This window comes from Podospora pseudocomata, assembly GCF_035222375.1.
Source record: "Podospora pseudocomata strain CBS 415.72m chromosome 2 map unlocalized CBS415.72m_2.2, whole genome shotgun sequence".
NCBI lineage: Eukaryota > Fungi > Ascomycota > Sordariomycetes > Sordariales > Podosporaceae > Podospora > Podospora pseudocomata.
Genome location: NW_026946366.1, coordinates 1,582,057 through 1,596,328, shown reverse-complemented (window position 1 = coordinate 1,596,328; position 14,272 = coordinate 1,582,057). Strand labels below are relative to the sequence as shown.

Below are 14,272 nucleotides of genomic sequence, written 5' to 3'. Positions count from 1 at the left end.
AAGCAATCGTCGCATATTCTCTACCTCATCAGAGAGCAGACCAGAATGGCATCGTCTAATACATTGCCTGCCAGCAATCGCCAGCACTACGAGACCAAGGCACCGGCCCAGCATGTTGGCCCCTCAGATAACTCGTAAAAATACATCTCCACAACTGCATTATTCAAGCGGCGGTACAATACTAACATAGTATTATTCTAGAACCTATCATCAACATATATATATTGAGGGCACGTTTGATATATACTCTACGCCTGCGTCGCTGTTAGAGTGATTCGTTAACCAAGTTTTCCAGGCCAGAAAGACGAACAATGCCTTACCCACCTGCAAGCAACCGACCCCCGCCACGACAAGGACAATATCGAGTTAAGAAAGGGTGGTCTCCTCAGAGAGTCATACTGCTGGGTTCTCAGTCATGACAATTTCCGCCGATGGCGCGACAACCGAGATGGCCAGTTGCTCTGGGTTAGAGGCGATCCTGGCAAGGGCAAAACGATGTTGCTCTGCGGAATAATTGATGAGCTGGAGAATGACACTGCGCGCACAGACAACATCGCGTTTTTCTTCTGTCAGGCCACGGACGATCGCCTCAGCAATGCTACAGCGGTCCTCCGTGGGCTGATCTACCTGCTTGTGACCAAGCAGCAGCCGGAACTTATTTCACACGTTCGCGAAAGCTGCTATGGTTTGGGGAAAGAGGGCTTCCAAGGCCCCACTTCATGGGTGGTATTGTCAAAGATTTTTACCAACATTCTCGAAGACCCGAAGTTACAGGGAACATATCTAATCATTGACGCGCTTGACGAGTGTACTGGAGACCGGGACCTGCTTCTCGACCTTATCGCAGGCAAGTTATCAGCATACCCGAAAGTTAAGTGGCTCGTATCCAGTCGCAACTGGCCGGACATCGAGGAGAGTCTCAACACCGCAACACAGAAAATAAACCTACGTCTTGAGCTGAATGAAGAGTCTGTCTCCGCTGCTGTCACCACATATATCCAGTCCGAAATAGATAAGCTTGCGAAGCGGAAAAAATACAATAACGATACGCGGGACGCTGTCAAGCGCTATTTGGATACGAACGCACATGGGACCTTCCTCTGGGTAGCGTTGGTCTGTCAAGAGCTCGCCAAGATTTCGAGATGGGAAGCTGTGGAGATATTAACAACATTTCCGCCTGGGCTCGATGCAATCTATGAACAGATGAGGGACCAGATCAACAAGTCGAGAAATGCTAAACTTCTCCAAAGAATACTGGCTGTCATCTCGGTCGTATACCGACCTATCACATTAAACGAACTACCAGCCCTCGTAGATATGCCAGACTGTTCCTCTGGAAATGTCGAGGATCTAACAGAGATCGTAGAGCTTTGCGGCTCTTTCCTGACACTACGCCAACACACGATATCATTCGTCCACCAATCCGCTAAAGACTTCCTACTCAGCAACGGCACGCACCAAGATTCACGAGACGTTGTTAGTTGGGTTTTCCCTCAAGGGAAGGACGATGTACACAATAGCGTCTTCTTAAGGTCGCTAAGTGCGATGTCTACGATATTGCACCGCGACATATACGGTTTAAAGTTACCGGGATTCCCAATCAACGGGGTTCCAACGCCATGTCCAGACCCGCTGGCCACAGTCCGGTATTCGTGCGTCTTCTGGGTTGACCATCTCCGCGAGTCGATTTCTGATAAAGACACGCCACAACGCAACACACTGGTTGCGGCCCAGACATTCCTTGAACAGAAGTATCTTTACTGGCTCGAAGCTCTCAGTTTACTCCGAGCTATGTCGGAGGGTGTTATTGCTATAAGAAAACTTGAGGGCCTACTAGTAAGTATAGATCACTAAGACTAGAGAGCCATACTAACAGAGACACAGGGGCGAATTCATCAAAGGCAGCTAACAACCTTTATTCGGGATGCGTACCGGTTCGCTCTCTCCTACAGATGGATAATCGAGCAAGCCCCTCTTCAGGCGTACACATCAGCCCTCGTATTTGCACCGCTTGGCAGTCTAATGAAGAAGAAATTTAAGACGGAAGAACCTAGCTGGATCAGTGCAAAGCCAGTAGTAGAAGCGGACTGGAATGCGTGCCTCCAGACGCTCGAAGGCCATAGCGGCTCGGTTAACTCGGTCGCCTTTTCGGCGGATGGCCAGCGGCTCGCATCCGGATCACACGACCGTACCGTCAAGATCTGGGATCCCGCCTCGGGCCAATGCCTCCAGACGCTCCACGGCCATAGCGACGAGGTTAACTCGATCGCCTTTTCGGCGGATGATCTAAGGGCGCATGGGTATAGGTTGGGGTCAGATAAGACCTGGGTTATTTGTAACGGCCAGAATGTGCTATGGTTACCACCTGAATACCGCCCAACCTGCTCGGTAATCCAAGGGCGGGTGGTAGCCATTGGCTGTTCATCAGGGCGAGTTTTTACTATTGGCTTCTCGCGTGACATATAATACATTTTTAAGTTCTCTCTATTCGTTCTCTTTATTTCTTTTCTCTAGCTTGACACCAGAAGGGCCTGGGAGGATGGGTTAATTTATAGATGTTTTAGAAAACCTCACAGTAGCTCTAAGCGACTTTTGGAATAAAGAGTTAGCATCCAAGATTGTCGATATCGTGCAATCGTGTCACGAACCTGACATAAGGGTGGGGCGCAGGGCGCACCACAGCCAATTATTAAATAGCAAGATAAGTGTTGATCCATCTTCTGTTGTGTACCTTTTGGCTACACCGAACCGTTATTCAGAAGCAGCCTTCAACTCAGTAACCCTCTCAGAGGTTCTGATCAGGGGTTCGTCACACTTAACTTATTCATATGTTTACTACTGCTGACAACGACAAGCTAATTTCAACGTCGCAGTGACAATTATTTTCAGATGATGCTGAAAATAACATGAACAGCAAAGAGGGTGGGATGCCACTTGTTATTGCGACACCCCATAAGCGAGTCCGAAAACGGCAAAAAATTTCCCTCGACACAACAATACTTGTCGACCCCAACCTTTTGGCAGTCCCACTCGGCGTGGATGAGAACAGGGCTGTAGGCTCGGAGATGCCAGACATGCGGAATCAGGAAGGCGTACAGGACTTTGACCATGGCGGATTCCGTGTCAAACCTGTTCATCGGCTCGACCTTGAGCAGCTTGCCGTTGCTCATCATGCTGCTGAGATAGCAAACCCCATCTTTCGTCTCAGAGAAGGCTTGGCGTTGTGTAATGTCGACAATTTCTTTCCAACTCATCACAATCCAGTTGAACTGCGATGCGAGATCCTCCGTCACGGGCTCGTTTCTACAGCGCTTACGTTGGCCGTAAAATATACAATAAGTTAATTGATTAAATAATTTGCCGAAGTGTTAAGGTCTAACTGACTGATGTGTAGGATGAAAGGACATGGGGAGAAGGACGAGACCTACAGGGGTTTTTTTTTGGTTTTTTTTTGTTTTTTTTTTTGGCGTATTCCTTAGCCTCAGCCAGGCCAAACTCTACGCCCTTCATCACTGCCGACTCCAGCTTCTCTCCAATACCAGGATTCTGAGAGAAGAAATTTCCAGACGAAAATGCCTTCGCAAAGTCTGGGCCTGCCAGCACACCGAAGCCAGCACTCAAGATATTCAAAGTCATGGTCAAAGACTCGTCCGCCTTTTGTTCTGGTGCAAAAGTGCTCGAGAACTTGGACAGTGTCGTGATAAGACTGAGCTGAGCTGCTTGGATTCCATCGTACAGCTCGTAATAGATCCCAGCAAGCTTCACAAATGAACTCAAAAGGAGAGCTGCTGTCGGCCGGCGTTCGGATTCGTCACTGCATTCGACTGTTGCAAGGCAGTTGTTTGTGGAGGATATCGAGCCGCAGTACATGCCATTGGGACCGTTGAGAAGACGGCTCACAAAAACAGGGAAAGGCATGCCGGACTTTGCGCAAGCGTCCTACTTACCAACAACATGCTTCCAAGCCTCATCAGCCTTGAGGGTTTTCCAACGGTCTAACTCCCTGTAGCTGCTATTCCTCGCGTATGCGTGTTTGCAGGTGATGTTGGCCCAGTCTTCCTTGATCTCCTCCATTGACAGTGACGGAACCTGAGAGACATCATTGGGTAAAAACTCGGCAAGGCCAATCGCCCAGTCTGAGACGCCGCCAAAGTTCATTGACTTCCACAGAGCCTCCCGACGCCCTTTGTTGTCGTTGTTCATGTCGGCAACCCAGTCAGATCCGTACACCAGAATGTCACTCATGATGCCTTCATCGTAATAGGTGCGTGATGACTTGTCGTAATGCAAAATCTCCTGAATCTCTGCATTGGCGAGATATCCGGCGGTGCGTGTGCAACGTCCAAGTTTTGCTCCGGAGAGTGCCCCGGTAAATGTACACATAGGACCGGTGCAGGATGGGTCGACCATCCGAAAAGACCGACCATAGCTGGTAATGCCGATCATGAGCTTGGTTGATGAGACGCCAGTTTTGGTGACCATGGAAAGTGCATTGAGGGTTTCCTTCCTGCTGATGTGTGAGCGAAGACAGTTGCCTGCTGGGCAGCCTGGAGAGGACCAAGGACTGTCAAAGTCCCATTCTAGGATCAAAGTCAGCGGCCGCTTCTATACGGTGCAAAACAGATCGAAAACTCACGGCCATGCAAGTCGTAAGTCATGTACACAATGTAATCGACGACCTTGCTGATCTCCCCAATTGGAAACTACTTGAGATACCAGTAGGAAGCGGGAGCAGCGATCGCCAACTGTTGTCCTGAAAACGACGTTAGTGGCCGACGGAAAAAGAGACATGGCCAGCTAAATATCTCACTCACCACGGAAGCTTCTGTCTCAACAACTTCAGGAGTTCCAGATATGCCAGTCCATTGAGCGGGTCGGCACTAGGGAGATCTGGCGCACCTGGATACTCCCAATCGAGATCCACGCCATCCAAATCAGGGTCCACGACGAACTTGGCGATGTTGGTGGCCAAAATCTCCCTGTTGCCCGGTTTGACGCCTTCTCGAGAAATCCAAATGAGCTTGGGTCAGTAGACGCTGTCCCTTTACAGAAGGCAATGATTCTCTTGAAGCCTCTCATCTTCACAAACTTGTCGAACTGGTTTTTGAGCTTGCTAACACCCACGGCAAAGCTGGAGGATACCTCCCCAAAGGCAAAATGCACAAGTGTGTATCCTGTCGGAATCTGGGTGGCATCCATAAACAGGCAAGGCCGCTCCTTTTTATTAGCCGATCTCCAGGCTTCAAAGTAGCCTATCCTCTTGAACTCTGACGGAGGGGAAGCATTGTTGATGACCTTCATCCCACAGTTGGCGATGCACCCGACCCTTCACGGCTTGATAGGAGTACCGAATGGGGCACCTTTGACGGTGCAGAACTCGGATGTCGTGCCACATTGACCCCAGACAGTGCAGCAGGCATTGAGCGGGCATGGATTGAGAAACGCAAGATCTGTCCCCGGCAGTGGTCAGGTGGTTCCCGGCTTTTGTGGTCCACAGATGGCGTTTGGGACCGGAGCGGAAAGTGGTGGGTTTCCTTTGCTGAGGCAGAAGGTGTTGCCGACATATAACTTGTCACAGCCATTCCAGCCCCATGTGTTCTCATTGAACTTCTCCAGCTCCCGGACCGTCAAGCCACTGGCAGCAGCTATCTTGTTGCAAAAATCTCCGTTCTTGACAATGTAACAAGCGCAGGTCCCATCAGGCGTAGGCTTTGGTCGAACGTCGGGCAGTGTACCAACCGAGCAGCAAATGTGCTGACTTGGACGGAGTGTGGCACAAAAGTGCTTCTGTGGATTTGAACTTGGTGATGTCATTGGCGTTCTTCAGCCCGCACTTATGGGCCAGAGATGCGCAGCTATCTCCGGAGGCAACTTGGATCGTCCGGCACTCGGCCACATGAGATGATGTCTTTGCCATAGCGCGATTGAATGGTGAAACGGGGGTCGTCCAGTTGCCGATGCTGTTGGTACCATTGAGAAGGGCTGTTCTACTGGGCTCACGCAGCCAGAATGTGGAAGGTTTGAGTGACTCCCGTTGACCAAGTCCCACGACACAATGCGACAAGGACCAGGCCTCGAGTGCATGCTGTACCCTGAAGAGCCTCAGTGCCACATCAGCGGTGATGTCGAGAAAGACTCCCATGGTGTATTGTACGGTGCGGTTAGCCCCACAAAGCTGGAGACCAGTCAATGTTTTGTCGTCGCGGTCCTGGACGAGAGCTATGAACTCTTCTAGCTGGAAGAGAGCCACGCCCTTCATGTCAAGTCCTCCCCCAATATACACACCCAATATGGTGTCTCCATAATTGACACAAGTTTAATGCTGCCGTCAAAATGTTCCGTTGCTGCGCTGGTGTTGAAGAGAAGAGATGCCTGGATCTCTCTGATGACTGCGAACTTCTGGCCAGGAATTTGAAGGTCTGAAACAGATTCTGAGAATATCTCGATGTTGGCGGTGCTGTTCTTGGCGCCTTTTTTGGTCAAGCTGTCGAACACCTTCGACTGCTCATCAAGGACCAAGTGCCCTTTATTGGTGGAGCAACTGAGGACCACGAAAGGTATGGTGATATTGTCCTGGTTGTCAACGTTGGGGCTTGATGAGCTGAACGCAAAGCTGAGATGTGGTGGCTTGTCGCAAGTCGTAAGCTGATCCACGGCGTGGTAACGAGTCCAATTCTGGGAGGGACCGGAGTCGTCACAGCGAACAGGGCATTTGATCAACGAAAGAGAAGAAAAGTACCCGGCAAGGCTCTTTAGGCTTTGAGATGCCGCTGGTTGGAAAAGAAGTAGGCAAATAAGATAGAAAACAGCCATGTTGAGGTCCCTGTAGTTGGGTTTCCGAAAGTGTCAGGTAGTCTTTGTGATATCCATGGCATCGAATGTCTGGGCACTACGATGCTGAGAGCTGGCGAGTACCGTCTTTTGAAGGAACTCCTGAGCAAAGGCCATCGAATACCATTGTGCAATGACATTGATGGATACCTCGGTTTCTTGTTTACTGAACGTTCATCCTCTTTCGAAAGGCGGTTAGCCTTCGGACAACATTCATTCTCAGTAGCTCCTCGGGACGAGGTTCCTCGATGTCCATGGCAGAGAGCTCCAGAAAGGGGCTCCGTTCCGCCTGACATGCCAACTAATTCCCCGAGGCTCAGACTTGTCCATCTTCATGCCTCTGGACGTGTCCACTATTCGCATTTTTTCTCGGTGTTGGGGAATGAACAGGACCATTGACCCCCCCTTTCACCGGTCGAGACAATCCAACAACTCGTAAAGCAGAAGAAGATCGTGTGGAGTTTTGTTTGTGTGGCGTTCCCAGCTTCCAAATCAAGAAACGTGACTGATGAGAATGGCTGCTGAGAATGACTGATGAGAATGACTGATGAGAAGGAGGCAGGCACCTTGTGAAATTTGAAGCTGTACAAAAGAGGGGCTGCTTCACAATATATGAAAGCCACAGCGACCCGCAAACGAAAATCTAAGCCGAAGCTGCAGGCAAGAGGGTCTGTTTTACATGGTGGCGTTAAAGTAACAGCCCAAACATCCCCACCCCACCGGCCCCGAACAATGTCCTCCAACCATCTTTCAGTCCATGTGCCTCGGAAGCAGTCGAGCTCTTTCAACACGGCCCGACAAGTCCAGTGGTGTTGGGATAGGAAATCCCCGTGCCTTTACACGAGAAACTCACGAGCATGCTTTCCTCCACTCTTGAATGTGTGCTTAGGTCGATCTTGTAGGCACAGTCCTTGACGGGTGAAAGTTCCGGCTGCACTGGGCAGGGGTATTTTCCCACTGTATAGAAGCTCATGGGACCAACTGGCAAAGGGCAAGATCCCGCATGCTCAACGTCCGGTAAGATGCCGTTCCTCGAGAGGTTGAAGAAGATGACGTTGTTGACTGAGCCAAGATCAGTTCCATTCGCAGTTGGCGTTAGTGACTGAAGCGGCCATGTAAACATCCAGTGGATGGGCCAGAGAATGCTAGGGTTGTGGATGGCGAATACCACAGAAAAGGATATGTGGGCTGGTATGTCGACTGATTTTTGGGAAAGACAAGATCCAGTTGAACGATACTTGGCGAAGGCTGTCCACTGCATGGCGAAAGCACGAGAGAAAAGAATAGGATAAGGTTTTGATGCTGCACATGGCGAATGTCAGGGGTCATGAATTTACTGTTTCGGCAAGTAAGGAAGATGGGAGAGAGCACCCTCAGAGAGGTGAAATTATTGGTCTTATACCCAATATCGGTGGCATCGATCGGAACTGAAAGTGTCCTGCCTGAACCTCAGGAGGTACCGAGGTACCCATCCTTGAACAACTGCCCCAACGTTTTCAGATATGTCGCCACCCACAAAACTCAGCTCAAGTCCCGTCAGTGGATTCGAGCAGCCGGTCTGATGACAACAGGTGAATCATGTGCTTTCATCTTTTCATTGTTAAGTTACTGTTCAAGGGTAAATTATTGGATTCAATGCTTATTAGCAAATCATTCATGGATATTATTCAAGTATATTCACAAGAGACAATATATCCATATAGAAATATGTCTATACAAGAAACATGGGATCCATTGGAGCTCAGCAAGGGACTCGACAAGGTGTTCGTACGTCCCAACATCAACATATAGTCTAAGAAGCTTATATCCTCAGCATCGTGAGGCTGACTGATAACAGCTGCAAGGCGCTTAACATGCGCAAGCCGGATTGCCACCGCCATTTCGCGTCATGAAGTTTAAACACAATTGAGCAAACTTTATCACAGGTCCAATGCAGTATAAATTTCTGTCTTCCTCTGCCATTTCTTTCTTTCCCCGCAGGGACAAAATCATCAAAGGTACGATTCCATCACAACACCCTATGCTTCCCGTGGTTTATTTAAAAAGAATGCGTCTCAGAACTTAAACCTTTGTTTTTCTCATCATAAGAAACAATGTTTCTTTCTTGAGATGTTTCATTGAGTTATAAACCCCCAGTCCGACAATCCCCCAGGCCCTCAATTCCCCAGCGCCTCAATTCCCCAGTGCCGTATTCATTCTAAGAATTTGTTTGACTTGAGACTGAACCCTCATCCCATTAAAATGAATGGATTATTTGTGGTCATCATTGGCGCATTACACCATCTGCCCGCTTTCTATGGTACCAAGCAGCTTTGATTGGGCTTAAATGGTGTGCTTGGCTCGTTCTGGAGGTAGGAGGGAACGGGGGTAGGCCGATGTACTGAGGTTGTCATGGGAGGAAGGGGCTGGGGACACTTGGAAGGCAGGCGGGAGAGGTGGAGGACACCCTTCCCCCTAAGCTTTCATGACATCACCTTGGTAGCTGAGGTCTGCGCGGTAAAGGGAGCACTGGGGGCAAGTAAAAGAAACATGACGGTGATGAAATCCTGCAAAGAATGCCCAAACAACTTGTTGCGAATGACATCAGGTTTGGTCTTGATGGAGGTCTGGCAAGGGGCACGCATATTGAATCTGAGTCTGTATCTTTTGCGTAAGTCCTAGCGGGGGATTTGGACAAACCGCACTTTTTTTTGGGCTTGCACGAAGAATTAAGTGGTTTCTTGATTGGGGATAGATGATAGGATCATTGATACTTAGGATTGGTAGCCTTGAGGTAGATGTCAAATTTGTCTCTGGTACTGTAGGTACACCAACTCAGGGATTCAGCACTAAAAATTATGAGAGAATCGTGATATGAACACAGTTTCAGACGGATATCATGGCATGTATTCAAAGGGCTGGTTACTGTGTCGGGCATAGCAACCAGGGCAGGCGTGAGGGTCAATTTTAGCGCCTAGAACGAGGGCGGCAACAGCCAGGGCGACAAGTTCAAAGTTCATGAATCATGAGCAGATTTAGAAGAGATAGGATCAGCGAGGAATCCTCGACATGAAACAGAACGCTGTACGTTCCCCTCAAACTTCGGCCATCACATTTCATATCGGCCAGGCACAAACTATTGTTGTTGTATAAACTCTAACTCCAGCCACAATTGTCACATACGACCATACCTGGCAGAAAACTCGGGATCCCGTCCGCTCTCCCCTAGATAAGCTGCCAAGGGCCAGACTAGTACTCAGGTGGGTGACCACTGGGGAATCCCTGGTGTTGTATGTTTTTGCTCATTTTTGAGCTAGCTCCACATGACCCCAGCACCAAGTCTTGGCATTCACCATCAGTATCTACCTTAGACACTCGAGGATACACAATAAGCAGCCACAAAGCAGTGTAGCCTGGCTGGAGGATTCATTCGTTCTCTTTTATTTGATACTGCCATAACTAATGGGTATACTTGTGGCTACAGCTTCAAGGCTCGATCCAGATACCTTTTTAACGCAACTTTTCATCCCTGTTCCTGACTTTGCCAGTTTGGGCGCTTCTTCTGGTTGGCGGGCTTGGAGCAGTTCGAACTCGCGTGAGGAATCTGGCGGGTTGGCTGCCGATATGGTCATACCTATAAGGGCGGAGATGGAGAAGATTTTGGTGGGCATATTGTTGGTGATGGAAGGCGTGACTGCTGAAATTGATAGGTGGCGGTATGGGTTATCAGGGAATATTTGTCGTGAAAAAAGAAGAGCATTATGAGATCATGCAGCGCGAGAGTTTTTGCGTGGCTATCTAAGGTACCTATGCAGTTTGGTTGGGAGCACATAGGCGGTACACAGCCCAAAAGCGTCATTACTGAGCTTACCTGTAGCAATACAAACACTTTAAACTGGGCTTCGTCATAGGTACAAGACATGGAAACACCATGGAATTATGTATATCATTCGAAAAGAACGAAATATGGATGGAAAAATCATTTTCTCTAAGTTCTCTTTCAATATAAACAGTTTGATGTGCCTAGTTGAAGCCCCTTTTCACGTTCCCCGGCCAACGCCTCCATCATTGTTTACTTACCCCCTACTCACACAGCCCAACTTCCCCCACCCAACTGGAGCCTCTGTCCTCCAAAATCACGACCAATCCCTCAAAACCCTCAAAACCATCCCCGTAGTCAACCCCCTATTCCCAATCGCATCCCCCGTCCTCCCCATCCTGCAAAACCACCCTGCCGGCCACCCCCCATCCTCCCCCCTCTGCAACCCCAACAGTTCCTCAAAATCCCCCCTCGCCACCTCGCTCCCCAACCCAACAGCCTGGCAAGCCCTCACCCTCATCGCCAGCGCAGCCGCATTCCCCGCAGCCGACACCCTCAACCTTTCCAACAAAGCCCCCTTCATATGCTCATCCAACCTCCCCCACAAACCAGGTGAACTCCCCTTGCACTCATTGTAGAACAGCGCGGCAAAATACAAAAACGCCTCTGGGACGTAGTACCTGCTGCCGTGAACATACGCCCTGTTAGCAAGCGAGTTGATGACAAAGTCAACAGTGGGCTTGAGGCGATCGTCGGTTTCAACGGGAGTAGAAGAAAACTTGTTAAAGAACCGAAGGACATTAACGCAGACTACAGGGCAGGTGTGCGGACGGGAAGAGCTAAAGTAGACCTGGATGATACCATCGGCGCTCGTGTTGGCTGCCATGGCGGCCATGGCTTCTGATGGCGGCACCACCGAAGAGAGGTGCTGTTCTGGCAGGCTGAGGTAAGCGATCGACGTGGTATCTGCGTCGGCGGGGAACGTGTTGGTTGTGAGGACTGGTTGGGAGGAGAAGTAATTCCAGAACGGGGATGAGGTGGTGGCGGGTTTAACTTTTTGGGGCGAGCTAGAGGGGCTCTCGTCTAGGAGTAGCTCCACGGCGGAGTCTGGATTGGAAATGGTATCGACCGGTGACGAAGCTGAAGATACCTCAGGTGATGGACGGCTTGGCCAGGTGAGATACACAAGCTCTTCCATTCCCGTGAGCTCCCATAGGAGAAGCTGCGAAAAGTTGTCGCGGAAAGACACGTCCTTCCCTTCGAACTCAGAGAGGTGGTTACCCGCTCGGGACCTCAAGAACCCCTCGGCGCGAATTATAGTGTCGTCAGGCAGTAAGAGGTTCGTAAGAAGACGAACTAACTGCGACCTTTCGGGTCCCAGACGACCGACCACCTCGCCTCTCAAACCGAGACTACGAGCCGCAAAAATGTTCTCAACACGGTCATCAAGGAAAATAGTCCGAGCAGGGTCGATCCCAGTCTCCTTGATCAGGTGCTGGTAGATGCACAAGTCTGGCTTGCGCATTCCCGTGTCGCAGGAAGTAAAGATGCGATCAAAGAGATGCCACGGGAATTGGATCTTTTGAATGCCGATGAAGTGGTCTTTGGCAATATTCGAGAGACCAAGAATCCTAACCTTGGCTTGCCCCGATCTTGTGCGTGCTGCTGCGAGCTTCAGGATCAGATCAGTCATCTCAGCATCAGGGCGGAGTGTCAACTGAGCTTGCTCAAGTGACTCGGCCACTAGCTCTGGTGTGGTCTTTAGCTCGGTAGCCAACAGCTGAGGTCCGGAGTTAGCATTGTTCATGTATCTTGAGGGTGAAAGAAAATTTCCATACCTTGTGTGCCTGCCCCGGCGACAAGAAGCCCCGCTCATAATCTAACCAGATGGTGGTATTCATCATGGCGCGGATGGTTTTCTTTGGAAGGGCAGTAACAGTGCTTGCATCCCAATGGAATAACACATCGCCCAAGTCAAATATGATGTTGTCATATTGGCGAGCCATTGTATAGGAGACACGGCAGCGTGGATAGAGGTGATTATGTCAGACCAGAACGATGATTTGGGAGAAAGCAAATCAACCAAGCAGAGTTGTCATGCGACAAACAGCATTCCAGAGCAACGCTGCTCAAGCCATCTTATATACAACCGGAAAGTATCCCATGAGTCGGGGAATAAGCAGGGAAGCACACCCCTGAATCCTGATAGTTTGGTTGTGAATAGACAGGGGCTTCTCATCGCTGCAGGAGTCGATCTTCGATTCTGTGCGTCTGTCTCAAGATGCATGTCTGACGGATGGTTTATTCCTGCGAGTAATAGAGCGTAGACCTCGGTTCGAGACAAGTCAGGAATTCAAAGCATGTAATGCAGGGGCGTTGTAAGTGCCGAGACTGCGAGGTATCTTTGAGGCGAAACCGATAAGGACACTTAGTTACCAAACTAGTGTTTATGGCATACTCGGTTAAGGTGAAAAATGCGGTTGTCATCGTCTTGTCAAATCGCACCATGGCTACAGCCACAAACGCCAAAGCCGACTGGCCGGTATCTTGCTGCCTGTTGCGATGATAATGTACAACGGGCCTTAGTGCTGAGCAACGGTTTGCCGTTACATTTAGGCCCATAGCTAGCGGGTGAAAAGTGGGCGAGACTGTTCGCTTGCGGTCTTAGGTGGTCTGCTCTGCGACATCGTGGGTTGGTGGGCAGGCGCTAGCCTCCACTAGCGGCGGCTTGTTTTGACTGTATTGAAGGATCACGGCAACAGGGCAGTCGTGGGGTGACATTGACGCCCCTGAAGAGAAAAAAAATGTCAGTAACGAGTTGGAGGCGGTGACAGAATCTGACGGTGCACCTACCCAGATAGGAAGCATGGATGATGCAGAAATCCCAGGATCGGACAATTTGGAGGGCAAAAGGACCAAGAAAGCCAAGAAGTGGAAGTATATGTAAATAGATGATCGATAGTAGGGGAGCGATAAGGTTGTGTCACCATGTTGTATTTACGCTAGTAGAGAGTGTGCCATGCTGTTGCATGTTATGTTCTTGACAGACTCTGCTGATAGGATCATAGGACCGGTGCCGGTTGATAGATGCCAGTAGAAAGACCCACAGCGGTATGCCTGAGATGTATGCGCCATGCACGGAACACGCAGAATGCATATCAGCAGAAAGCCAAGAAAGGGGTGGTACTTGATTGATCTGTTGGGTATCACCTCATCGTAAATTCACCCACTCGGAGGGGGGTTTCTAAACCTGATCCTTTGAAAGTGGAGGTACCGACCGGGATAGGTCCCATCCGGAGAGTTCCTTCCCAGAGATTGGAAAGAGACAAACAAGCTGATCGTTCTTTCCCTTTCTCAACTTCTGATGCAAGGACTTCCAGGTTTATAGGAATTGGAAGTCAAAGGTTTGAGCAGGCTGAAGTCGAGTTATTATCAATGATAAGCGCTGCATAGCTGACACTAGAGTTGGCTAGTTCTCAATTGCAAGTTGATGTATTCGATAGAATGATTGGCCCCAAGTCCAATTAGGATCTGACAAGGGACGGGACTTGTCTGACCACAGCAAATACTTAGTGTAGTACACTGCCGTTGACCTCCGAATTCCGAAATCTCACGGGCCAATAAACAAGCCAAAGAGAGCTG

At 49.6% G+C, this 14,272-nt stretch overlaps 4 protein-coding genes across 4 annotated transcripts; 1 reads left to right on the top strand and 3 right to left on the bottom strand.

Annotated features, from left to right (window-relative positions):
• Nucleotides 1-45: 45 nt before the first annotated feature.
• Nucleotides 46-2,466, top strand: QC762_0041590 (uncharacterized protein; the record flags this gene model as incomplete). The annotated part of the gene is made up of 3 exons (XM_062883375.1): nucleotides 46-114; nucleotides 301-1,836; nucleotides 1,885-2,466. The coding sequence occupies 3 exons, from the start codon at nucleotides 46-48 to the stop codon at nucleotides 2,464-2,466; spliced, it is 2,187 nt and encodes a 728-aa protein (XP_062745995.1).
• A 419-nt stretch (nucleotides 2,467-2,885) lies between these two features.
• QC762_0041580 (uncharacterized protein) lies at nucleotides 2,886-5,301 on the bottom strand (the record flags this gene model as incomplete). The annotated part of the gene is made up of 7 exons (XM_062883374.1): nucleotides 2,886-3,303; nucleotides 3,497-3,824; nucleotides 3,948-4,580; nucleotides 4,637-4,703; nucleotides 4,747-4,753; nucleotides 4,815-4,998; nucleotides 5,049-5,301. 7 exons carry the CDS (start codon nucleotides 5,299-5,301, stop codon nucleotides 2,886-2,888), a joined length of 1,890 nt encoding a protein of 629 aa, XP_062745994.1.
• A 397-nt stretch (nucleotides 5,302-5,698) lies between these two features.
• On the bottom strand, nucleotides 5,699-6,813 carry QC762_0041570 (uncharacterized protein; the record flags this gene model as incomplete). The annotated part of the gene is made up of 2 exons (XM_062883373.1): nucleotides 5,699-6,235; nucleotides 6,286-6,813. 2 exons carry the CDS (start codon nucleotides 6,811-6,813, stop codon nucleotides 5,699-5,701), a joined length of 1,065 nt encoding a protein of 354 aa, XP_062745993.1.
• Nucleotides 6,814-10,946: 4,133 nt separating this feature from the next.
• Nucleotides 10,947-14,102, bottom strand: QC762_209220 (uncharacterized protein; the record flags this gene model as incomplete). Its single annotated transcript, XM_062887826.1, has 3 exons — nucleotides 13,484-14,102; nucleotides 12,469-13,419; nucleotides 10,947-12,410 (listed from the first exon to the last, which is right to left on the bottom strand). Exons 2-3 carry the CDS (start codon nucleotides 12,634-12,636, stop codon nucleotides 10,947-10,949), a joined length of 1,632 nt encoding a protein of 543 aa, XP_062745992.1. The 5' UTR covers nucleotides 12,637-13,419; nucleotides 13,484-14,102.
• Nucleotides 14,103-14,272: the final 170 nt, after the last annotated feature.